The 27,474-nt window shown below is 37.2% G+C and overlaps 1 protein-coding gene across 1 annotated transcript in view; it reads right to left on the bottom strand.

The window, feature by feature from the left end:
• The window catches only part of NETO2 (neuropilin and tolloid like 2), a 69,614-nt gene that overhangs the window by 10,104 nt on the left and 32,036 nt on the right, over window positions 1-27,474 (bottom strand). Inside the window, exon 7 of the mRNA XM_027092224.1 lies at window positions 14,992-15,220. Coding sequence (XP_026948025.1) covers window positions 14,992-15,220 — 229 coding nt within the window. The remainder of the gene's footprint in view (window positions 1-14,991; window positions 15,221-27,474) is intronic.

The raw sequence follows: 27,474 nt of genomic DNA on the forward strand, positions 1-27,474 counted from the left end.
AAGGACACTGTACATTGATAAAAGGGTCAATTCACCAAGATATAATAATTATAAATGTATATGGACCAAAAATCAGAGTCCCAAAATATAAGAAGCAAACATTGTTAGAATTTAAGGGAAAATTAGACAGTTCTATGATAACAGTTGGAGACATCAATACTCCACTTTCAATAATGAATAAAACCACACAGAAGATCAATAAGGATGGAATTCCCTGGCGGTCCAGTGGTTAGGACTCTGCACTCTCACTGCCAAGGGCCTGGGTTCAATCCCTGGTTGGGGAACTAAGATCCCACAAGCCAAGCAGGATGGCCAAAAAAAAAAAGGCCAGTAAGGAAATAAAGGACTTGAACAATACTATAAACCAATTGGACCTAACAGACATGTATAGAAAACCCCACCCAACAACAACAGAATATATTTTTCTCAAGTGCGCATTGAACATTCTCCAGGACAGACCATATGTTAGGCCAAAAAAAAAAAAAAAAAAAGAAAATCTTAATTGTAAAAGATGGTCATAATACAAAATGTCTTTTCCAATAACAGTGAAATGAAACTAGAAATCAATAATAGAAGGAAAACTGGAAAATTCACAAATATGTGGAAAATAAACTACACACTCTTAACCAACCAATAGGTCAAAGAATATATCACAAGGGAAATTAGAAAAACACCTAGAGACAAATGAAAATGAAAACACAACATACCAAAACTTACAGGAAGCAGCGAAAGCAGTGCTAAGAAGGAAATTTATAGCTATAAATGCCTACATTAAAAAAAGGAGACAAAAAAGGGAGAAAGACCTCAAATCAATAACTTAAAGAACTAGAAAAAGAAGAGCAAACTAAATTAAAAGTTCCATGCCTTTGTCAGAAGCATTAAAATAATAAAGATTAGAGCAGAGATAAATAAAACAGAGGAAAAAAGACACCAGAGAAAATAAAAACCACCAAACTTGGTTCTTTGAAAAGATCAACAAAATAGGCAGACTTTTAGATACAATGACTACGAAAAAGAGAAAAAAGAGATTAAAAAGACTCAAATTACTAAAATCAGACATGTAAGTTGGGACATTAGTGTACATTTTACACATATACAAAGGATTAGAAAAGAATACTAAGAACAATTTGTATACCAAAAAAAAAAGGCTAACCTAGATGAAACAGACAAATTCCTAGAAACACACAAACTACTGAAACTGAACAAAAAGAAAAAAATCTCAATAGATCTCTAACTAGCAAGGAGACTGAATCAGTAATCAAAAACCATTCAACAAAGAAAAGCCCTGGACCAGATGGCTTCTCTGGTGAATTCTACCAAACACATTAGAAAAATTAACACCAATCCTCAAACTCTTCCAAAAAGTTGGAGGAGAGATCACTTCTTACTCACTTATTGGCCAGCATTACTCTGATATCAAAGCCAGACAAAGATACTAGAAGAAAATAAAACTGTAGACCAATATCCCTTATGAATATCAATGCAAAAATATTCAACAAAATACTGGCACTGAATTCAGCAACATTTTAATATGATAACCAAGTGGGACATAAGGATGGTTCAACATACAAAAATCAATCAATGTAATACACTGCAATAACAGAATGAAGGGGAAAAATCCACATGATCATCTCAAGTGAATCAGAAAAAGCATTTGACAAAACTGAACACCATTTCATGATAAAAACACTCAATAAAGTAGGAATAGAAGAACACTTCTTCAACATGATAAAGGCTATATATGAAAACCCCACAGCTAGTATCATACTCAATGGTGAAAGGTTGAAAGCTTTCTCCCTAAGATTAGGAATAAGACAAAAAAGTCCACTTTCACTTCTATTCAATATAGTGTACTAGAAGTGCTAGCCAGAACAATTAGGCAAGAAAAGGAAATAAAAGCATCCAAATTGGAAATTGGAATTGGAAATCCAAATGATAAAGTTATCTCCATTTGCAGATGATATGATCTTACAAGTAAAACCCTAAAAGACCACACACACACACACACACACACACACACACACACACAGATTCAGAGCACATAAACTAATTTAGCAAAGTTGTAGGATACAAAATCAACAAAAATTAGTTACATCTCTACACACTAACAAGGAACAAATGGAACATTTACAACACATTGAAAAGAAGAAAATTCTTAGGAATAAATTTAACCAGGGAGATATAAGATGTACGATGAAAAGTACAAAATGTTGCTAAAAGAAATTAAAGAAGACAAATAAGTGGGAAGATATCCTGGGTTCATGGATTGAAGACTTAATATTGTTAAGACGACAGTACTACTCAAAGCAATCCACAGATTCATTGTGATTCCCATCAAAATTCCAAAAGTATTTTTTGCAGAATAGAAAAACTTATTCTAAGATTCATGGAATCTCAAAGGACACTGAATAGTCAAAACAATCTTGAAAAAGAACAAATTTGGAAGACTCTTCCTAATTTCAAAACTTACTACAAAGCTACAGTAATCAAAACAGGTGGTACTGGCATTAGAACAGACAAATAGACCAACGGAATAGAGTAAAGAGCCCCTCAAATAAACCCTCACATATATACAGTCAATTGATTTTTGACAAGGATAACAAGACTATTAAAAGGGGAAAGAACAGTCTTTTCAAGAAATGGTCCTGGGAAAACTGTATATTCACATGCAAAAGAATGAAGCTGGGCCCTTATCTTATACCATATTTAAAAATTAACATGAAATGGATCAAAGTCCTAAATGTAAGAGTGAAAACTATAAAGCTTTTAAAAGAAAACAGAGAAAAGGAGTGACGTCAGCAAGATGATGGTGCAAGTTCTCCCTTTGTCTCTCCCCTTCAGTCTACAACCAGTAAAACAACCATAACTCAACTCTGCCCAATAGACCAGATGCTGGAGAATTGCAGACATCTGTATATCTAAAGGTGGGTGGACTGGAACACAAAGAGGAGGCAGCACTCAGGGAACAGCAGAGTCACTGCCTGTGATCTCTGCCACTTTGTTTCTATGGCTGAGCCTGCAACCCCAGAGAACCTGGTAGCGGCAGGGGAGGCGGCCATACAACACCTGCCTCCTGGCTGCAGTGGTACCTGCAGCCACAGGGAACCAACGTTACTGGGACCTGCAACCCCAGCTCCCTTCTTCCCCTCCCCCTACTCCCATGGTAGCAGAGCCTGCAACTCAGTAGACCCTGGACGTGCTGGAGGTGCCCGCAATCCCAGTGTCCCAGGTGGCGGTGCCTTGCCAACCCTGGAGGCACAAGCGATGACAATAAAGAAGATGCCAACGAACAAACTGCCGATCCTCAAATGTATAACCGGAGGCAGCTCCAGTAAAGGAAACCAAAAACTTGTGTTATAGTGCCACCTACTGGAAAACTAAAGAAAGGCCTCAAATTACTAAACTGTTGAACCCTTAGAATCAAGTGGGGTGGGGGGCGGGGTCCAGTGGGTAAGGCTCTGCACTCCCAATGCAGGAGGCCTGGGTTTGATCCCTGGTCAGGGAGCTGGATCCTGCATGCACGCTGCAACTCGGAGTCCGCATGCCTCAACTAAGAAGTCCGCAAAAAAGCCTGCATGCCGCAACTAAAAGATCCCACATGCAGCAACGAGGGTCCTGCGTGCTGCAACTAAGACCCGGTGCAGGCTAAATAAATAAATATTAAAAAAAAAAAAAAAAGAATCAAGTGTGGGGTGGGGGAAGCTTTGTTACTTCAAATGTGCGATCAGAGGAACAACTCATCAAGCACAATGACGAATCACGGTAACACCATATCACAAAAAGAAAACGAAAGTCCTCCAGAAACCAAACTTAAAGTATCAAAATAATGTGATCTGACAGAGGATCCAAATTAGCCGTCACAAAGAAACTCAACCAGCTACAAGAAAATTCAGAAAGGCAGCTCAATGTACTCAGGAATAAACTAATGAACAGAGGTAATACTGTATCAAAGTGACTGAAACTCTAAAAAAAACCAAACAGAAATTCTGGAGTTGAAGAACTTAATAAATCAGATGAAGAAAGCACTGGAAAGACAGCAGACCATATGGAAGCTCGAAGATAGAAATCTAGAAATGAAACAGGTAGAAAAGGAGAGAATTAAGACCAAAAAATGAGGAAATTCTATGAGAACTATCTAACCCTATTAGGAAGGGCAACGTTAAGATAATGGGTATCCCAGAAGGAGAAGGAGTCAGAGAGTTTATTTAAATAATAGCTGAGAACTTTCCAAACCTGGAGAAGGAACTGTACATACAAGTCCATGAAGCTAAGAGAACATCTAATTACCTCAATACAGAAAGATCTTCTCCAAGACACATTGTATTAAAACTGTTGAAACTCAATGACAAAGAAAGAATTTTAAAGGCAGCCAAAGGGAAAAAAAGATGGTAACCTACAAAGGAACCCCCATTAAGCAAGCTATCAGCAGATTTCTCAGTAGAAACTCTACAGGCCAGGAGGGTGTTATGACCCACTCAAAATATTGAAAGACAAAAACTGTCAGTCAAGAATAGTCTTTCCAGCAAAATTATCATTCAGATATGAAGGAGAAATATAGGCTTTTCCCCAGACAAACAAAACCTAAGGGAGTTGATCAACTCTAGACATGCTTTACAAAAATGTTGAAAGGAACTCTTCTACCTGAAATGAAAAGGCAAAAGTATACAAAACTTTGAGTAAGGTGATAGACAGAATCAGAAAATTGCAACTCTGTATCAGAATAGGTTGTTAAATACTTGATCATAACATAAGGCTTAAAGGAAAAAAAACTGTAAAAATAACTATAGCTACTTCAATTTGGTAACAAACTCACAACATAAAAAGAAATAATTGGGACATCTAAAACACAAAAGGGGAGAAGGAAAAGGTCAGGACTCATATAGGCAAATGAAAACAAGATGTTATCAACAGAAAAAAAGAGTATTTTAACTATGTGATATTTTTATACAAACCTTATAGGAACAACAAAACATAAAAACAGAGGAAACTGAGAAAACATACTAGAAAATGACCAAACTAAAATAGCAGACAGAAACACAAGGAAAAAAACCACAACGGAGATACAGACCAACCAGAAAACAAAAAATAAAATGGCAGTACTATGTCCTGATTTATCAATAATCACCCTAAATGTAAATGGACTGAATTCACCAATCAAAAAGCAGAGTGGCTGGACGAATTAAAAAGCAAGACCCAACCATATGCTGCCTCCAGGAGACTCACTCAGCTTTAAAGACAAACATAGGCTCAAAGTGAAGGGACAGAAGATGATACTCCAAGCAAATGACAGCCATGGAAATCAGGTGTAGCCATACTCATATCAGATAAAACAGACTTCAAGCCAAAAAAGGTAACAAGAGACAAAGATGGACATTATATAATGATAAAGGGGACAATTCATCAAGAAGATGTAAGTTATTCATATATATGCTAACATAGGAGCACCAAATTATATAAAGCAATTAACAGACCTAAAGGGAGAAATTGACATCAACACCATAATAGGGAATTTTAACACCCCACATACATCAAAGGATAGGTCATCCAGACAAAAAGTCAACAAGGAAAAGTACACTTAAATGAAAAGTTAGACCAGAAGGACTTGATAGATTTGTACAAAACATTCTATCCAAATGCATTCTTCTCAAGTGCACATGAAATATTCTCAAGGATAGACCATATGTTGGGACACAAACAAATCTCAGCAAATTTAAGAATGAAATCATATCAAGTATCTTTTCTGAGCACAACACTATGAAATTAGGTATCAACCAGAAGAAGAAAGCTGGAAAAATCATAAATTTGTGAAGAACAAATGCTACTGAACAAGAATTAGATCAGCAAAAAAATCAAAGGAAAAATTTAAAAATACCTGAAAATAAATGAAAATGAAAATACGACATACCAAATCTATAGGGATGCAGCAAAAGCAATACTAAGAGGGAAGGTTATAGTGATACAGGCCTGCCCTGAGAAACATGAAAATTCTCAAATAAATCTAAACTTACATCTAAAGGAACTAGAAAAAGAAGAATGACCAAAGCCCAAAGTCAGTAGAAGGAAAGAACTAATGAAGATCAAAGCAGAAATAAGTGAAACAGAGACCAAAAAGACAATAGAAAAGATCAATGAAACTAACAGCTTGTCCTTTGAAAAGATAAAATTGACAAACTGTTTGCTAGACTATGAAAAAAAGAGAGAAGGCTCTGATAAAAGGAGAAATAACAAGGATACCACAGAAATATAAAGGATTATAAGAGAATATTATGAATAGCTGTATGACAACAAATTGGACAACCTAGAAGAAATGGACAAATTCTTAGAATATCCAACCTTCCAAGACTGAACCATAAAGAAATAGAAAATTTTAATAGACTCATCTCCAGTAAAGTGGTTGAAACAGTAAACAAAAATTCCCCCAAAACAGAAGTCCAGGACGAGACGGCTTTACAATGTGAATTCTACCAATCATTCAAAGATTTAATACCTATCTCTCAATCTCTTCTAACAAATTAAAGAAGAGGGAATACTTCCTACTCATTCTACTAGGTCAGCATTACCCTGATATCAAAACCAGGCAAGGACACCACAAAAAAATTATAGGTTCATCTCTGATGAACACAGATGCAAAAATACTCAATAAAATATTAGCAAACCATACATTAAAAGGATCATATACCATGATCAAGTGGGATTTACCCTAGGGATGCATCCATAAATTAATGTGATACACCTCATGAACAAAATGAAGGATAAAAACCATGATTATCTCAATAGATGAAGAAGCATCTGACAAGATTTAATACCCATTTATGACAAAAAACTCTCAATAAAATAGGTATAGAAGGCATGTACCAAAAACATAATAAAGGCCATATATGACAAATGCACATCTAACATCATGCTCAATGATGAAAACTTAAAGCTATTCCTCTAATACCAGGAACAAGGCAAGGATGCCCAATCTCGCTACTCTTATTCAACATAGTATTGGAAGTCCTAGCCAGAGCAATTAGTCAAGAAAAAAAAATAAAAGGTATCCATATTGGAAAAGAAGAGGTAAAACTGTAACTATTTGTGGATGACATGATTTTATATATAGAATACTCCAAAAAATTCACTAGGGACTTCCCTGGTGGCACAGTGGTTAAGAATCCACCTGCCAATGCAGGGGACATGGGTTCGAGCCCTGGTTTGGGAAGATCCCACATGCCGTGGAGCAACTAAGCCCGTGCACCACAACTACTGAGCCTGCACTCTAGAGCCCACGAGCCACAACTACTGAGCCCACGCACCACAACTACTGAAACCCGCATGCCCTAGAGCCCATGCACTGCAACTACTGAGGCCCATGCACTCTAGAGCCCATAAGTCACAACTACTGAGCCCATATGCTCTAGGGCCCATGTGCCACAACTACTGAGCCCTCATGCTGCAACGACTGAAGCCTGCGTGCCTAGAGTCCATGCTCCGCAACAAGGGAAGCCACGGCAATAAGTCCATGCACCTCAACGAAGAGTAGCCCCTGCTCACCGCAACTAGAGAAAGCCCACATACAGCAACGAAGACCCAATGCAGCCAAACAAATAAATAAATAAAATTCAGGGACTTCCCTGGTGGCACAGGGGTTAAGACTCCACGCTCCCAAGCATGGGGCCTGGGTCGATTCCTGGTCAGGGAACTAGATCCCACATGCATGCTGCAACTAAGGAGCTGGCAAGCCACAACTAAGACCCAGTGCAACCAAATAAAAAATAAATATATTTTTAAAAATTCACCAAAAAACTTTTGGAAATAATAAATGAATATAGTGAAGTTGCAGGGTATAAAATTAATATTCAACCATCTGGTGCATTTCTATACACTAATAACAAACTAACAGAGCAGTTAAGAAAAGAATCCCATTTACAATCACAACAAAAAGAATATAATACTTAAGTGTAAACTTAACTAAGGAGGTGTAAGACCTCTACAGTGAAAACCATAAGACCTGTTGAAAGAAACTGAAGACACAAATAAATGGAAATATATTCTGTGCTCATGGACTGGAAGAATTAATATTGTTAAAATGTCCACATTACATAAAGCAAGCTACAGATTCAATGCAATCCCTATCAAATGCCCCAAGAACATTTTCACAGAAACAGAACAAAAAATTCTAAAATTTATATGGAAACACAGAAGACCCTGAATAGTCAAAGCTATGCTGAGAAAAAAGAACAAAGCTGGAGGTATCTCACTCCCTGATTTCAAATTATATTACAAAGCTGTAGTATTCAAAATAGCATGTTATTTGTAGAAAACAGACACAGAGGTTAATGGAACAGAACTGAGAGCCCAGAAATAAACCCACACATATATGAACAAGTAATTTACAACAAAGAAGCAAAGAATACACAATGGAGAAAGAATAGTCTCTTCAATAAATGGCACTGGGAAAACTGGACAGCCACATGCAAAAGAATGAAACTAGACCACTACCTCACACCACACACACAAATCAACTCCAAATGGATTAAATACTTGAATGTAAGACCTGAAACCATAAAACTCCTTGATGAAAATAAGCAGTACACTCTTTCATCCTGGTCTTAGCAACATTTTTCTGGATATGTCTCCTCAGGCAAGGGAAATAAAAGCAAAAATATAAAGTGAGGGCTTCCCTGGTGGTGCAGTGGTTGAGAGTCCACCTACCGATGCAGGGGACACGGGTTCATGCCCCGGTCAGGGAGGATCCCACATGCCACGGAGCGGCTGGGCCCGTGAGCCATGGCTGCTGAGCCTGCACGTCTGGAGCCTGTGCTCCACGACAGGAGAGGCCACAGCAGTGAGAGGCCCGCGTACCTTAAAAAAAAAAAAAAATATATATATATATATATATATATATAAATATATATAAAGTGAGACTAAATCAAACTAAAAAGCTTTTGTACAGGAGAGAAAACCATCAACAACATGAAAATACAACTTACTGAATAGAAGATATTTGCAAATCATATATCCAAGAAGGGGTTAATATCCAAAATAATAGAAATAATTCATACAACTCAACAACAAAAAACAAACAACTGGATTAAAAAAATGGGCAGAGGTATTGAACAGACATTTTCCCAAAGAAGATATACAAATGGCCAACAAGCACATGAAAAAATGCTCAACATTACTAATTATTAGGGAAATGCAAATCAAAACAATGAGATATCACTCACACCAATCAGAATGGCTATTATCAAAAAGACAAGAGATAATAAATGTTAGAGAAGATGTGAAGAAAAGGGAACCCTCATACAGTGTTGGAAGAAATGTAAATTGTTGCAACCATTATGGAAAAAAGTATGGAGATTTGTCAAAAAATTAAGAACCAGAACTACCATATGATCCAGCTATTCCACTTCTGGGTATTTATCCAAAGAATAAGACTAATTTGAAAAGATTTATGCACCTGTGTTCATCACATCATTATTTACAATAGCCAAGATATGGAAAGAACCTAAAGCCCTACTGATGGATGAATGGATAAAGAAGATGTGGCATATATATATATATTCAATTGAATACTACTCAACCATAAGAAAAGATGAAATCTTAACATTTGCAACAACATGGATAGAACTTGAGGGTATTACGCTAAGTGAAATAAGTCAGATGAATAAAGACAAATACCATATGATTTCACTCATATGTGGATTAAAAACAAAGAAACAAAGAAACACACAAAGAACAGATCAAACCAAACCAAACCAAAACCACAGATACAGAGAACAGAGTAGTTAATGGGGGGTAGGGAGGGCAAATGGGTAAAGGGGGTCAACTGTATGGTGACAGATGGAAACTAAACTTTGGTGGTGAGTATGCTGTAGGGTATACAGAAATCAAAATATTAACACTGTAACACATGAAACATATGTTATAAATCAATAAAAAAATTGTTACCAAATTAAAAAACATAGAGGAAAAGCTTCATAACGTTGTCTTTGGCAATGATTTCTGGATTATGACACTCAAAGCACAGACAAAAAAAGAAAAAATAGACAAACTACATCAAACTTTTGTATCTCAAAGTACACAATCAAGACAGTGAAAAGATAATGCACAGAATGTGAAAAAAATACTTGCTAATCATGTATCTGATGAGAGATTAATAATCAGAATACATAAAGAACTTCTACAACTTAACAAAAAAACAACTACAAAGTCAAAAACTGAGTAAAGGACTAAATACAGGCATACCACACTTCCAGACCACCACAATAAAGCAAATATTGCAATAAAGCAAGTTATATTAAGTTTTTGGTTTCCCACTGCATATAAAAGTTACTTTTACACTATGCTGTATTATACTATGTAATAGCATTATGTCTAAGAAAACAATGTACATAAATTAGAAATATTTTATTGCTAAAAAATGCTAATCTGATCCTTTAGCAAGTCATAATCTTTTTGCAACAGTAACGTCAAAGATCACTGATCACAGATCACCATAATAAACATAATGAAAAAGTTTGTAATGTTATGAGAATTACTAAAATGTAACACAGAAACACGAAGTGAGAAAATGCTGTTGAAAAAATGGCGTTGATAGACTTGCTCAACGCAGGGTACCCACAGACCTTCAACGTGTAGAAACTGTAGTATCTGTGAAGTGCAATAAAGTGCAATAAAATGATGTATGCCTGTAGACATTTCACCAAAGAAGGTATACAAGTGGCCAAGAAGCGTGAAAAGATGCTCAACATCACTCATCATTAGGGAAATACAAATTGGAATCACAATGAAAAAAAAATCACACTTTATAGCCATTAGGATGGTTATTATCAAAAAAATAAAGTTTTGGTGAGGATGGGGACCAACCCTGCTGCATTGCTGGAGGGAATGTAAAATGGCACAGCTGTGAAAACGGTTGGTGATCCTTAAAAATTTAAATATAGAATATCCATATGATCTAGCAATTCTACTTCTAGGCATAGTATATACAGCAAAGAACCGAAAGCAGAGACTCAAAGAGATAACTGTATACTAATGTTCATAGCAGCTTTATTCATAATAGCCTAAAAGTAGAAACAACTCAATTGTTCATCAACAGATGAAAGGATAAACAAAAATGTGGTATTATACGCATATGGAATATTATTCAGCCTTGAAAAGGACTGAAATTATTAGAAACGTTATGCTAAGTAAAATAAGTCAGATACAAAAGGACAAATATTCCATTTATATGAGGTACCCAGAATAGGGAAATTCATGGAGATAGAAAGCAGACTAGAGGTTACCTGGGGGTGGGGGAATAGGGGCATGGGAATTATTATTTAATGGGTATGGAATTTCAATTTGGGATGTTACATAAGTTCCAGAGATGGATAGTAGTGATGGTTGTATGATGTTGTGAATGTACTTAGTGCCACTGAATTGTACACTTAAAAATGGCTGAGAGTGCATTTTATCATAATTTTAAAAAATATACAACATTCTGGAAGGGTATTTGGCAAACTATGAAAGATTTACATCCTTTTACATCAGTAATCCCACTTCTAGGAATCTATCCAGAGGATATACCTCCAAGAATATGAAAATACATATGCATAACATTATTCATTGTAACAGTATGCTTGTAATTGCAAAATACTGTAAATAACCCATATGCCCATAAACTGAAAGACTGAATAAAGTATGTACATACAATGTACTACAGGGTTGGCCAAAAGGTTCATTTTTTTCTGTAAGATGGCTCTAGTAGCACTTAGTTGTCTTTAACTTCATTTGAAACAATTTTGTTAGATTGTGACAGCTGTCATATCAGTGTGCATTTAAAAAATGACTTAACAAAATTGGTGAATTTTTGTGTAGCCATTTTAATATTGAAGATGAAAGAAAAAAAGCAACATTTTTGGCATATTATGCTTTATTATTTCAAGAAATGTAAAAACGCAACTGAAACGCAAAAAAAGATTTGTGCCAGTGTATGGAGAAGGTGCTGTGACTGATCAAACACGTCAAAAGCGGTTTGTGAAGTTTTGTGCTGGAGATTTCTCACTGGACGATGCTCCACAGTCGGTAGACCAGTTGTAGTGATCAAATTGAGAGATTAATTGAGAACAATCAATGTTATACAACGTGGGAGATAGCCAACATATTCAAAATATCTAAATCAAGCACTGAAAATCATTTGCACCAGCCTGGTTATATTAATTTCTCTGACATTTGGGTTCTACATAAGCTAAGCGAAAAAACCCTTCTTGACTGTATTTCCACATGTGATTCTGTACTTGAATGTAATGAAAACGTTCCGTTTTTAAAACAAATTGTGATGGGCGATGAAAAGTGGATACTGTACAATAATGTGGAACAGAAGAGATCGTGGGGCAAGAGAAATGAACCACTACCAACCACAGCAAAGGCTGGTCTTCATCCAAAGAGGGTGATGTTGAGTATATGGTAGGATTGGAAGGGAGTCCTCTATTATGAACTTCTTCCAGAAAACCAAACGATTAATTCCAACAAGTACTGCTCCCAATTAGAGCAAATGAAAGCAGCACTCGACGAAAAAGCATCCAGAATTAGTCAACAGAAAATGCATAATCTTCCATCATGATAATGCAAGGCCGCGTGTTTCTTTGATGACCAGGCAAAAACTGTTACAGCCTAGCTAGGAAGTTCTGATTCATCCACCGCATTCATCAGACATTGCACCTTCGGATTTCCATTTATTTAGGTCTTTACAAAATTCTCTTAATAGAAAAACTTTCAATTCCCTGGAAGACTGTAAAAGGCAGCAGGTACAGTTCTTTGCTCAAAAAGATAAAAATTTTGGGAAGATAGAATTATGAAGTTGCCTGAAAAATGGCAGAAGGTAGTGGAACAAAAGGATGAATATGTTGTTCAATAAAGTTCTTGGTGAAAATGAAAAATATGTCTTTTATTTTTACTTAAAAACCAAAGGCACTTTTTGGCCAACCCAATAACTATGGAGTTGTAAATAATAAAGATGATCTCTATGAACTGATATGGAGTGATTTCCAGGATATACTGTTAAGTGAAAGAAGCAAAGTGCAAAGAGTATAATATGCTTGTTATGTAAGAAAAAAGAAGCTATGAGAAAATACACATGTATCAGCTCTTTTGTGTAAAAAGAAATGCATGATGGATACACCAGGGACTAATTGATTAGTTACCAGCAGAGAGTTGGTAGGAATGGAGTGCAAAGAATTGGGGGTGGGACTGGCACAGGAGAGGTGAGAAAGGTACAATATTTGAGTGTATCTTTTTGTAGAGCTCTCTTTGAATAATGGCAATATTCCAGGTACTCTGAAAATAAAAACAATTTAAAGTAACCATGATGAGGGTGGGGGGGACACAAAATAAAATATAAACAGTCACAACAGTCACAAATGAACCTAAGTGTACTACAGATGAACCACACGCAAAGGAGAGAGGAAGACAACTAACCTAAGTAAATGGAACACCATATTTTGACAGCATGGCTCAAGATAAAAAGAACTGCACACAAATAGTGTACTCTGTTAGGAAATTTCTAACAGGGATATGGGTTAGCAATCCTAAAATTACTTTATGTGTATCCTAGGATTGAACAAATAAATATACCATGGATAATTAGAGCCAGATTTCTCACTAGAAGAGAAGGAAAGGGCTTTTTGGAAACATGGTTGGTTCTAAGGCTTGGGCAAGGAAAACAGAAGTTGAGCCTGGTTCAGCCTGCGGAACAGAAAGTAAGGAAGTGATTAAAAAAAATAATGGGCTTATTATCCAAAGCGTACAGGAGGCAACCTGAAGGAGCTCCCAATGGCCAAAGCCAGGACTCTGAGCAATAAAGTAACTTTTATTATAGAGTAACATATATATATATTATATATAAAATAATAGAGTAAAATGAGCTCATACTGACACAAATAACTGAATAAATCAATGAAGGAAAAAGAACAGCTCTTCTTCACAGAATTATAATTAAGTGTAGAAGGAATGATGGAAACAGAAAACCACCATTAGGTAAATACTGCAGCAATAACTATTACAGGCAGAAATCATTAACAGATGCTAAAATTAGTGAGCAAAAGGATATTTGCATACTCTCAAAGAAACTTATTAATTAGAAAGGAAAAATTATTGTTTATAGCGGAGAAATGTGGCAGACAGTACCTTAAGGAAGTGATCCAAGTTAGTGTAAGGCAAACCACATTATGTACCCTACCTCACTGGTATGATGTACTGAGAAAGGTGGAATGTGATTTCTATGGTATTCTTGACAGAAATGCATAACCTCAATTGAATCCATGAGAGAACATCAGACAAACCTAAATCAATGGGCATTCTAAGTAGCTGGTCAGTGCTCTTCAAATGCATCCAGGTCATTAAAGACTGACGAAGTGTCACAAATGGAAGAGACTAAAGGAGACATGACAATTAAAGGCAATGTGGGATCTTGGATCAGAAAAGGACATTAATGGGAAAACTACTGATTTCTCAGTAAGATCTCTATATTGGTTAATAATATTCCATCAGTGTTAATATTCAGTTTTCCAACGGTTTTGTAAGATGTTAACATTAAGGGAATCTGAGTGAAGGGCACAGGAGAACTCTACTATTTTTACAACTTTCTATAAGCTTAAAATTACTTTAAAAGTTTAAAAAAAAACCCAGTCAATCTAAATCTCTGGGGAACATGGTTTGGTGGATTCACATTATTCACCAAGCTGAATTCATACTACTGATAATTATTTTTAATTTTGAAAATCTTGAGAGGTCTCTACTTTTTGCACTATCATATGTTTATATCTTTATAATAGGTAGTGTTTCAACTTATGCATTACCATGTCTTTTTTCACGCCTGACAGTCAGTTCCTTAAGAATACATACTAAGACCTAGTTACTTCTACATTCTGTGACTAGCAGTCTTTGTCTAAAGGAAATGCTCTGTAATTGTATTCTGAATAAATGATTAAGTAAAAGATCTCAATGCTATAGGAATTATTTACTTACGCTCCACAAAGGAAGTAAAGAGCATTCTGAACCTGCTAAGCCGACTACCTTCATCAGCCCACATCCGTATCACCCCAACTCCTGTTTTAAGCATCACATCGTTGGCCACAGTGCTGCAAAACTTGGCCTTCAGATTTTCAATAGAACTGCTCCCATCGTAGACTGCAACGAAATTTCTCTTGCATTCATTTGAGTGCTCCATCTGATAATCTAGGAACCTCAAATAAATCTGTAACATGAAAACAAAGAAAAAGTGCTTTTAAAAAGATACATTAAATTTTCTAGTTCTATTATCCAATCAATATGTAAGTTAAAACTGCATTGAGTTATAACACCTGACAGAAAAACAATAGCTAAAAGGATGATGCCTAAGTAGGTAAAAGAACTAAGACTAATGGTCTGTTTCTTTGGTTGTCTTAATAATGAAACCAAGCATTAAGGAACCTAGTTTGTGTTGTGTCTGTAAAGAGAAATTTTTTGCTCCATGACTATCTTACATGTTTTCCTTGTTATAAAAGCAAACTCGCATATACCCTGAGAAAACCATAATTCAAAAAGAGTCATATATCAAAATGTTCATTGCAGCCCTATTTACAATAGCCCGGAGATGGAAACAATCTAAGTGTCCATCATCGGATGAATGGATAAAGAAGATGTGGCACATATATACAATGGAATATTACTCAGCCATAAAAAGAAACGAAATTGAGCTATTTGTAATGAGGTGGATAGACCTTAAGTCTGTCATACAGAGTGAAGTAAGTCAGAAAGGGAAAGACAAATACCGTATGTTAACACATATATATGGAATTTAAGAAAAAAAAATGTCATGAAGAACCTAGGGGTAAGACAGGAATAAAGACACAGACCTACTAGAGAACGGACTTGAGGATATGGGGAGGGGGAAGGGTGAGCTGTGACAAAGCGACAGAGAGGCATGGACATATATACACTACCAAACGTAAGGTAGATAGCTAGTGGGAAGCAGCCGCATAGCACAGGGAGATCAGCTCGGTGCTTTGTGACCGCCTGGAGGGGTGGGATGGGGAGGGTGGGAGGGAGGGAGACGCAAGAGGGAAGAGATATGGGAACATGTGTATATGTATAACTGATTCACTTTGTTATAAAGCAGAAACTAACACACCATTGTAAAGCAATTATACCCCAATAAAGATGTTAAAAAAAAAAAAAAAAGGCAAACTCGTGGTACTGAGAAACTGGGAAAATAAAAGAAACATAATTCTATTACTCTAACAATTATTGTGATAAACTTTTTTTTATTCACATCTAATAAAAATTTATTTTATTTATTTTTGGCTGTGTTGGGTCTTCGTTGCTGCGCGCGCTTTCTCTAGTTGCGGCGAGCAGGGGCTACTCTCGTTGCAGGGCCCGTGCTTCTCATTGTGGTGGCTTCTCTTGCTGTGGAGCATGGGCTCTAGATGTGCGGGCTTCAGCAGTTGTGGTGCACGGGCTTAGTTGCTCCGCGGCATGTGGGATCTTCCCGCACCAGGGATCGAACCCATGTCCCCTGCATTGGCAGGTGGATTCTTAACCACTGCACCACCAGGGAAGTTGCTCTTCACATTTTCAAAACCTAAGTTTAATTGTAAGATACACACATCCTGCTTTTGCTGCAACACATCAAAACTTACCTATACTCTTCATAACTGTAATCGTTCCCATGTCTTGTCATTTATTTACCCACTATCTCACTGTTGCACATTTAAGTGGTTTTAAGATTTTACTCCATAAATTAACAATTTCTACACTTTCAGTCAGAGAGATTTAAACTGGAGTTTCAAAATACGCACTATTATAGTTTTCTATTTTGCTTAGTATCCCCCTTCCTCAAATTTTATAGGCAGCTTGCTACCTGGCACTAAGTTACTCTTAAAATGTGCCTGACCCATTCTTATTTGAAGAGTTCCATTGGATTGTAGGCTTAGAAAGACCTTGAGCATAATCTCCAAAAGAACAGAATGAAATAGGTATTATTCTTTATGGGCTGGAAGGAAATTAAGGCTCACAGGGATTAAGGAACTTGCCCAAGGTTACTTAGGGCGAGGATTTGAACCTAGGTTGCTCTGACTCTTAAACTGTACGTTCTTCCCATTCCCTGGGATGCCTTCTATGTGTGCAGGCACACACACACACATACTCTCTCATACACAGTTCACCTTTTGGCTCTACTTGTTCATAGGTAACTCTACAATTAAATACAATAATATTTTAGTGAATGAAGAATGAAGACTTCTTTGATTGCCTTTGGAGACATCTAGTGGGTATTCACCTGCTGGTTGCTATCCTGGAGGTAGTAGTATGATGCCACACCCATTCTTTATTTTAAAGGGCTTCATAAAACAAAAATGTCAGATATTTTTCCCCTTAAAATACCTTGAGGACATAAAACTAAGAACAAAAACTCAAAAATACAGCTCAGAGTTAAATTTTGACTAGTAACTTTGGCTTATTTGAAATGACCAATTAGCCACTTTCAAGAGACTGGTGGAAAATCACCAGTAATGGATTTCCATTTCAAAATTTCATAAAACCTCCAAAAATATATTTTAACACAGAAGCAATGTGTTTGCTTAAAATATATCATTTGTTTTCATTACTTTCTTCTTCATTCATATAACCAAAACATACTGCCCATGGTTCTCTGGCAGTATCACTACTACTGTAATTATTTGTCTTCTCCATTAGATTGTACGGTCTTCTAATGAGTGTATCACATGCTAATTCTATCCAGTACAATTCTTGCTGACAGCAATTAATGAAAAAGTGACTAGGTTTATAAAACCTAGTTTGGTAGAGCTAAATACCAAGAAAATACCAGGAAGTCTGAAGTATTTACTTTTTTTTTTTTTTAACTGAAGAAACATGGTACTTGTATAAGGCCATAGTAAATGCTCTTTAAATATATAACTTTTAAAAGTCAAGGTTTTAAGGCAAGTCATATGACAAGAATGACATTCTTTTCTATTGTGAATACAGTTAAATACTGGTTAATAGTTTAATTCAACTGATCTTCAGAAAATATTTCTAACAATATGAGGCTGACAAATTGCAATGGGTGGAGGGGGACACAAACTACTCTACTCTCACCTAAATTACAGGAGACGAGACCTTTTAGTAAACATAAGCACTCTTGGCCTCTTACCCACTCTTATACCCTCCCCAGGGAAGTGGAGAGAGTCACTTGGATGGGGGGGAATTTGGTCCCTTTTTCCTTCCCTCTTTCCCTGGACCAGCGAGTACGAGAAACAGTGACCTGGGTAAGTGGGTCTCTTCTGCAGATGCACTTTCCCTGGATGGGACGGTTCAGTCTTGACTGAGGTAGGAGGTGGATCTAGTGGGTAGGGAATAAGCAAGTCTAGTTTGATTCTCTCACTAAGTTGCTTCCCCTAGCCTTTAGTGTAATAAAGGGGCTAGTCTGAATCTCCATGTTCTCAATTGGTTCGTAACTCTAGTGGGGAAAAAAACGCTTTTTACTAGAGCCCCCAAAGGCCCCAAAAGAAATGCAATGAAATCCTCAGAAAGCTGTTATTTTTATGGAAAGGCCACTGATAAAAATAGACTAAAACACTACTTACATACTCAACACCAATGACTTCTTTTGTATATATAAGTGAATATTTCTTCAACATCACCCATGAAGTGCTTTACCCCATTTTGAGTACTCAAGGGTTATGGTGGTCTTTCATATTTTTTCTTTTAAAGTACTCAAATAAAATCATCTGCTTACTTTCTTATTTAACACAATTTTAAAAATTTGACCCACTTTTTACAAAATAAATTTATTTATTTTTGGCTGCACTGGGTCTTCGTTGTGGCACGTGGGCATCCTCTAGTTGCAGTGAGAGGGGGCTACTCTTCGTTGCGGTGCGAGGGCTTCTCACTGCAGTGGCTTCTCTTGTTGCAGAGCACAGGCTCTAGGTGTGTGGGCTTCAGTAGTTGTGGCACACAGGCTCAGCAGTTGTGGCTCACGGGCCCTAGAGCATGCGGGCTCAGTAATTGTGGCTTGTGGGCTCTAGAGTGCAGGCTCAGTAGTCGTGGCACACGGGCTTAGTTGCTCTGTGGCACGTGGGATCTTCCCAGACCAGGGCTCGACCCATGTCCCCTGCACTGGCAGGCAGATTCTTAACCACTGCGCCACCAGGGAAGTCCCTTGATCCACTTTCCATGTCAACTGTGAACAGTACTTTTTATGTTAACTTTAAAAAATCGACTTACTTTTATTAATAAAGAGTAACATTCTCCACTATTCAACATTCTAGGTCACATTCCTAAAAAATTTACGAATATAGAATCATTTCTTCATTAAGTATTTCAAGAAAGAGCAAGATCTAAAGTATTAACTTCACTTAAGCATTTAAATACTTAACTATTAAATATGGTCAAAACCCCCCACCTCTGTACATTCATCCCTCAGTATCCATGGGGAACTGGTCCTAGAAAGGACCTGATCTGGATACCAAAATCTGCAGATGCTCAAGTCCCATAGTCAGCCCTCTGTATTTGTGCTTCTGCATCTATAGATCCAACCAACTGCAGATTGTGTAGTACTATAATATTTATTGAAAAAAATCAGTATATAAGTGAACCTGTGCAGTTCAATTCTGTGTACAACTGACCCTTGAACAACGTGGGTTTGAACTGTGCAGGTCCACTTATATGGATTTTATTCAATAAATATATACTACAGTACTACAGTCTGTAGTTGGTTGAATCTGAGGATGCGGAACCTCAGATACAGAGGGCTGACTATGAAGTTATACTCAGAATTTCAACTGCAAGCAGGCTGGTAGCCCTAGCCCCTGTGTTGTTCAAGTGTCAACTGTACAGCCAAAGCCTTCTATGTTCCCATTATCTTTTCTACACATCCCATCCTAAGTATAATTTTTATAATTCCTAGGTACAGTTTTAGATTTTTAAATTTATGTATCTATAAAAATATATAGTCTTTTTTGTATATTTTACTTTTTTGTATGTTTTAAAATCTTGGGTCAACTGTAGAAATGAGTCACTAACCCTTCTCCTTTTGGACATTTAGCTTGCTTCCACTTTTTAAAATATTAAATACTGCTGTAAACATTCTTGTACTCTCGTTATGCTCTCATACGATGAGTATATGGGTATTTATCTAGAAGCAGGGTTGCTGTATTGTAGTACATAACAATTTTCAGCTTTACCAGAGCATACCAAATGACTTTCCAAGGTGGCTGTAGCAATTTATTCTTCCAAAGTAAGTTAAGAGAATTTCAGTTCCTCAATCCTTGCTGACACTTGGTCACAAGACATTCAGTCATGTCTCAAGTAATATATAATAAAATCCTCTGACAAATGCAGAGTCAAGCGACAGCCACCACAATCAAGAAGTTCCATCACCCCCCCAAATTCCCTCCTGCTGCTCCTCAGCAGTCAAAATCCATCTTCAATCTTGTTTCCTGGCAACCAATGACCTTTTGCTGTCGTTCCACCTTTCCCATATAAATAAAAATTTTTTTTTTTTGGCTGTGCTGGGTCTTCATTGCTGCACATGGGCTTTTCTCTAGTTGCAGTGAGCAGGGGCTACTCTTCGCTGCGATGCGTGGGCTTCTCTTGTTGTGGGCCCCAGAGTTCACAGGCTTCAGTAGTTGTGGCGTGTGGGCTCAGTAGTGGCTCCTGGGCTCTAGAGCACAGGCTCAGTAGTTGTGGCACACAGGCTTAGTTGCCCTGCGGCATGTGGGATCTTCCCGGACCAGGGATCAAACCCATGTCCCCTGCATTGGCAGGCGGATTCTTAACCACTGGACCACCAGGGAAGTCCTAAGTAAAAATTTTATACAAATAAAATCACAGTATGCTGAGTCTGGATTCTTTGATTAGCACAATGCATTTGAGATTCTTCTATGCTACTGCATCACCAATAGTTCGTCTCTTTTTATTCCTGAATACATTTCACTACATAGATGTACCAAACCTTATTAACAACTGAGGAACACTTAAAACTGTTCCCAGTTTTTGTTCATTATGGATAAAGCTACCATAAACATTCACATTCATGTTCTTTGTGTGTAAACATATTTTTCCTTCTCCTGGGTACCCAGTCAGGAGACTGCTGAAAAACATGGTAACTTTATAGGAAACCATCAAGCTGTTTTCCAAAGTGGCTATATCATTTTGCATTCCTACCAGGAATGTTATTAGATTCTCAGTTGCTCTACATAGTTCCCAGCATCTGGTATTGTTTTTATTTTAATAGAGGTATAGAGCTATCCCATTGTGGTTTTAATTTGCAGTTTTGAAATGTCTAAATCTTCTTTGGTGAGCTGTCTGTTCCAACCTTCTGCCCATTTTTAAACTGGGTACTTTTCTTATGGTTGCGTTTTGAGTTCTGGGTTAAAGAAGTCTTTTGACAAATGATTTACAAATATTTTCTCTTAGTGCCTTTTTTTTTCACTCAACAATGTCCTTCACAGAGAAAAAGCTTTAATTTTAATGAAGTCCAATTTATAAGATTTTCTTTTATGGATTCTCCTTTGATGTCATACCTAAGAACTCTTTCCCTAACCCAGAGATTTTGCCTATGTTTTCTTCTAAAAGTTTTGCAATATACTTGTTTTTATATAAGATATTAAGATATAAGTATAGGTCAAATTTTTTTTTTTTTTTGCAGTATGCAGGCCTCTCACCGCTGCGGCCTCTCCCGTTGCGGAGCACAGGCTCCGGATGCGCAGGCTCAGCGGCCACGGCTCACGGGCCCAGTTGCTCCATGGCATGTGGGATCCTCTCGGACTGGGGCATGAACCCGTGTCCCCTGCATCAGCAGATGGACTCTCAACCACTGCACCACCAGGGAAGCCCCTGGGTGTTGAGTTTTTAACAGACTGAGATAATCATGTAGCTTTCCTTCTTAATTTATATAATGAATTACATTGATTTTTCAAATGTTGAATTGGCTTTGCATTCCTGGGATAAACCACACTTGGCTGTGATTATTTAAGTGTATTATACTTTTCATATATTGCTGGATTAGACTGGCTAATACTTGAAGGATTTTTGCATCTATTTTCTTATCAAAAATTTTTTTTGACGTGGACCATTTTTAAAGTCTTTATTGAATTTGTTACAATATTGCTTCTGCTTTATGTTTTGTTTTTTTGGCTGCAAGACATGTGGGATCTTAGCTCTGTGACCAGGGATCAAACCTGCACCCCATGCATTGGGAGGCAAAGTCTTAACCACTGGACCACCAGGGAAGTCCCCTGCAACTATTTTCTGGAATAACAATTATGATACCAATTCCAACATGTGGGTCTTTTTTGCCCCCCACACCACCAGTAATTCTCAAACATCAGCTGGGTGTCCTACAATTCAATTCAATTATGACACCATCTACCCAGAGAGAGCATCCGATTCTGAAGGTTGAGGGCTCCCAGGGGACTGGCCTCCACTTCAGATGCCAAACACGAGTCCAGGTTGTCACATGATTCTGACTGGCTATAAATCTGACGTTCCTAAGATCTCATTCTTGGGTTCCTTTAATTTGCTAGGTGGCTTACAGGACTCAGAAAACCAGTTTACTTACTAGATTATTTGTTACCCTGGTAAAAAGCCTCCATCTCTTGGGGATTTCCAGAAGTCACCTCATTAACATAAACTCACTTGTGGTTGAAAGGGGCTTGTTATGAATAACAAGACACCCATATCAACTTTATGGCTCTGAAACATTTTCAGGAACTGGGGACAAGAGACCAAATATTGTAACAATAGATGCTCTCATTGCTCTTATCACTCAGGAAATTCCAAGGGTTTTGCGAGCTCTGAGCCAGAAATGTGCATGAAGACCAAATATATATATATTTCTTATTACAGAGCAAAACCTCACAGGGGGAATACTGATCAGTAATTTCCTTATAATGTGTTCGGTGGTATCAGGGTGATGCTTGTCTTGAGTTTAGAAGTGTTCCTCCCCTTGTACTTCCTGGAAGAGATTGCAAAGAACTGGCATTATTTCCCCTTTAAATGTTTGTTGTAATTTGTCAGTGTATCCATTTAGGAGCTTTCTTTGTAAGAAGGTTTTTAACTATGAATTCAATTTATTTCATAAATATATGGCCATTCAGGTTACATATTTCTTCTTAGATGTGTCTGGGCAGCTTGTGGTTTTTAAGGAATTTGTCCAGTTCGTTTGAGTCATCTGATTTTGGGGCACAGAAAAGTCCATTGTTTTATTGGAGGGTCTATAGCGAGGTCCTCTGTTTTATTCCTGACGTTGCTAAAATGGTTTATATTCATCCAGATATTTACCATTTCTGTACCCTTTCATGAAATTCCAAGATTCTTTCTAGTGCCATTTCTCTTTTATCTAAAGAACTTCCTTTAGCATTTCTTTTATAGCAGGTCTGCAGGCAATGAATTCTTTGTTTGTTTTCATTAGGGTATGTACTTACTTTGCCCTCATTCCTGAAAGGATATTTTTGCTGGATATAAAATTCTTAAGTTCAGGGCTTCCCTGGTGGTGCAGTGGTTGAGAGTCCGCCTGCCAATGCAGGGAACACGGGTTCGTACCCCGGTCCGGGAAGATCCCACATGCCGCGGAGCGGCTGGGCCCGTGAGCCATGGCCGCTGGGCCTGCACGTCCGGAGCCTGTGCTCCGCCACGGGAGAGGCCACACAGTGAGAGGCCCGCGTACCGCAAAAAAAAAAAAAAAAATTCTTAAGTTCACAGTTCCTTTTTTCAGCACTTAAAGGTTTTGATGCTTGGCTTTTATGATTTCTGAAGAGAAATCCATAGTCATTCAAATTGTTTCTTTATACAAAATACATCATTTTTCTGTGTCACAGCTCAAAGCTTTCAATCTTAGGTTTCAAGTAGCTTGATTTGATATGAATAGGCTTTGTTTTATGTTTGTTTTTATCCTGTTTGGTGTTTGCTATGCTTCTTGAATCTGTAAATTTGTCTTTCAGCAATTTTTTTGCAGTTATTTCTTCAAATTTTTTTTCTACAACAAACTTTTCTCTTTCTGGTACTTAAGTGACATAAATTTTAGGCCTTTAGAAACTGTTCCACAGGTCCCTGAGGCTTTAGTATAATTTGTTTTCAATCTTTTTTTCTCAGTACTTCAAATTAGGTAGTTTCTACTGAGTCACCTTCAAGTTTACTGACTTTCCTCTATAATCTCCACTCTCCTATTGGCCCATACAGTGAATATATTTTAGAAGTTTAAGATATATTTTTTCCATTCTAAAATTTTCACTTGGTTTATTTTTATAGTTTCTATTTCTCTGCTAAGATCTATCTTTTCAGGCTTCCCTGGTGGCGCAGTGGTTTAGAGTCCGCCTGCCGATGCAGGGGACACGGGTTCGTGCCCCGGTCCGGGAAGATCCCACATGCCGCGGAGCAGCTGAGCCTGTGAGCCATGGCTGCTGAGCCTGCGCGTCCGGAGCCTGTGCTCCGCAATGGGAGAGGCCACAGCAGTGAGAGGCCCGCATACCGCAAAAAGAAAAAGAAAAAAAAGATCTATCTTTTCACTCATTTCAGGAATGTTTATCTTTACCTTATGGAACATGGTTATATTGTTGCTTTAAAATCTACAATTCATCTGAGTCCTGTTAGGGTTGGGATCTGCTGCTTTCTCCTTTCAGAATTAATCACATTTCCCTGGTTCTTTATATTGCCAGTAATTTTAAAATTATATCCTGCACATTTTGGATATAACACTGAAACTCTGGGTCCTCTTAAAAATCTGTGGACAATGCTGAGTTCTGTTGCTTGTTTTATCAGGCAACCTACCCAGAAACGTTCAGATTGCATGTACTGCCTCTTTTTGTGGGTGTGGGTTCCAGTGTTGGTTCAGTTTGAAGGCCTTTGCTGTGCTATGTAGACTTGCCCAGGACATGCCCTACTCAGGCACTTGGATAGTGTTTATAATGTAATTTGGTCCTCAACACCTTTGCCATGTTTCTGTGGGCCTGTTCCATGCATATGCAGCTCAGGAGGAAGCCAGAATTAGCACCTGTCTCTACCTCCCTGTTCTCCAAGACTTCTCATTCTCTGGGTAACACGGTTTCCTCTTCTCAGTTCCTCTGGTGGCCAGAAAGATAAGTTTTCCTCAGAGTTTTTAGTCTCTTAACCTGTTATGAGTCCTGAGTGACTAAGAACAAAGAGAAAAAAAAATAATGGGGATTCCCTCCGTACTCTCCAGACATCACCATATCCTTTTCCAAGTTCTACTGGTTAAGGAGATGGGGTTTCAGTTGCTGCTGTAGCTGCTGTGACTGGTGCTGACCTTGGGCAGAGCTAGTAAAGGGGAAAAAACCAACCAGGGACGCCCCTCTGCCCTCAGTTTGTAAGGGCCCCTTTCTCAGTCTTCTGGCTAGAGCGCTTTCTTCTGTCTGTACCTGCTTTCAGTTCCACAAACCAGCCCAAAAGACAAAGGAGAAGGAAAAAAAACTGTGATTCTTACCCTTTTGGGGTGATTATTAAAGTTTTTACTTCCTTCCCAAGCCCATCTTCTAATGGTTACTTTTCAGAATCCTTATGCAGTTGCTTTTTGTGTTCTATCCAGAGTTCTCAGTTATAATAAGTTAAGAGCAATAAGCTGTAGTGGGCTTACTCTATCTTGGCTGGTTCTGGAAGTCATTTATTTTAATGTAGTATTGATAAATCTTATCTTTATGGTTTACACTTTGTGTCTTGTTTTTAATAAAACATTTCCTAACCAAAGGTTATATTTAGAACTATACTCCTGTATTTTCTTCTAAACGTTTTAGTTTTAACATTTAGGAATGAATTTTATGTCAAGTGCAAGACGGGGATCTCACATCAATAGTCAACTGTTGTAACATCAATTATCAAGTGTCTCCTTTTGATCTGGCATGTTATACATTATATACCAAGCTTCCATACGTGTGTAGTCCTACTTTTAGAAACCTTACTCAGTTTTATCAGTTTGCATACCCCAGTGATAAATGCATTCTGTCCAACTACCCCAACTTTATCTCGAAGGGTAAGTACTCCACTTTGTTTTTATTCAAAATTGTCGTGGTTCTTCTGGACCCTTTCCTCTTCTTTGTGAATTTTAGAATTAGCTTGCCAAGTTCCCCAGAAAGCCGTGCTGGGATCTGGACTGGAATTTTAAATTGATAGATTAATTAGGGAACAAAAAACATTTCCATCTTCCCATCCATGAAAATGGTGCATGTCTCTCTCTTCCCCCATTTCTGTAGGCCTTCTTTTGTGTATTTCAATATAATTTAAAAATTTACTTCCTGGTACCTTATGATTTGTTCTTTTCAGTTTTTTTTTAAGTTTTACTTTCAAACTGCTTTTGGCTGTTGTACAGAAAACCAATTTATTTTTCTAGCTCATGAACATTTTTTCTTTCTCTCATCTTGTTGCATTGACCACCACCAATAAAATACTAGCAATAGACATAAGTCTAAAGAAAATGATTTTAAGGTTTCACCATCAACTATGACGTTTGCTTTAAGGATTTCAGTAGATATTCCTCATCATGCTGAAGATACATCCTATGTTGGAATTACATATGTGGTAAACTACATCATTTGATTTTCTCATATTAAACTGTCCAAAAATTTTTAAGATAAGCCCATCTTTGGTTATGATTTCTAAAAAATATTTGGTAGGTTTAGTTTGTTACTGTTTAGTCTTTTGGGTCTTTTTTTTTCCCTCCTTCATTTTATAATTCTCTGGCTTAAAATTCTCTCATCCTATTTATTTAGTTTTGATAAAACAGGCTGGGGAAAGTTCTTTCTTCTTCAGTTTTCTAAAACAGTTTATATAACATGTTCCTTGAGTATCTGGTAAAATCTAATTTGGCTAGTTTTTCTGTTAACATACTTTAAGTACAAAATCAATTTCATCAATTTGGTAAGAGTTTATTTACGTTTTCTATTTCTTTGATTTAATTTTGATGAATTGCATATATATACACATACGTTATATATTTCAGGAAATTGTCCACTTAGACTGTTTACAAATGTATTAACAAAGAAGTCTGAAGCACTTTGATTATGGAAAATTTCAAACATGCATAAGCAGAAAAAAGAGTATCATAAACCCATTTCCCATCCCCTAACTTTAGCTTTATCTATACCTCTCCCCACTTCTGCCTCTCATGTATTGAGACAAATTCCAGAGATATCATTTCACATGTAAATAGTTGCATATGTACTGTTAAAGACGACTTTAAAAAATAACCTCATATTATCACACCAAACAAATGAATAATTTCCTAATATAAAATACCAGTGTTCAGACTTCTAACTGTCTCTTAATGTTCCCACCCTTTTCTAGTTTGTTTGAGTCCAAACTCACTCACTCGACTTACATTTTTTAATCATTTGACTTACATTTTTTAATCTGTAGGGTCCCCTGCTGGTTTTCTTTTTCCCTTTGTAATTTATTTATTGAGGAAATGCTTTTTTTTTTTCTTTTGTTCAGCAGGTCTTCTTCATAGTTTGTCTTATAATG

This window comes from Aethalodelphis obliquidens, unplaced genomic scaffold (assembly GCF_003676395.1).
Source record: "Aethalodelphis obliquidens isolate GAN/ISIS:26980383/991018 unplaced genomic scaffold, ASM367639v1 scaffold75, whole genome shotgun sequence".
In the NCBI taxonomy this organism is placed as follows: domain Eukaryota; kingdom Metazoa; phylum Chordata; class Mammalia; order Artiodactyla; family Delphinidae; genus Aethalodelphis; species Aethalodelphis obliquidens.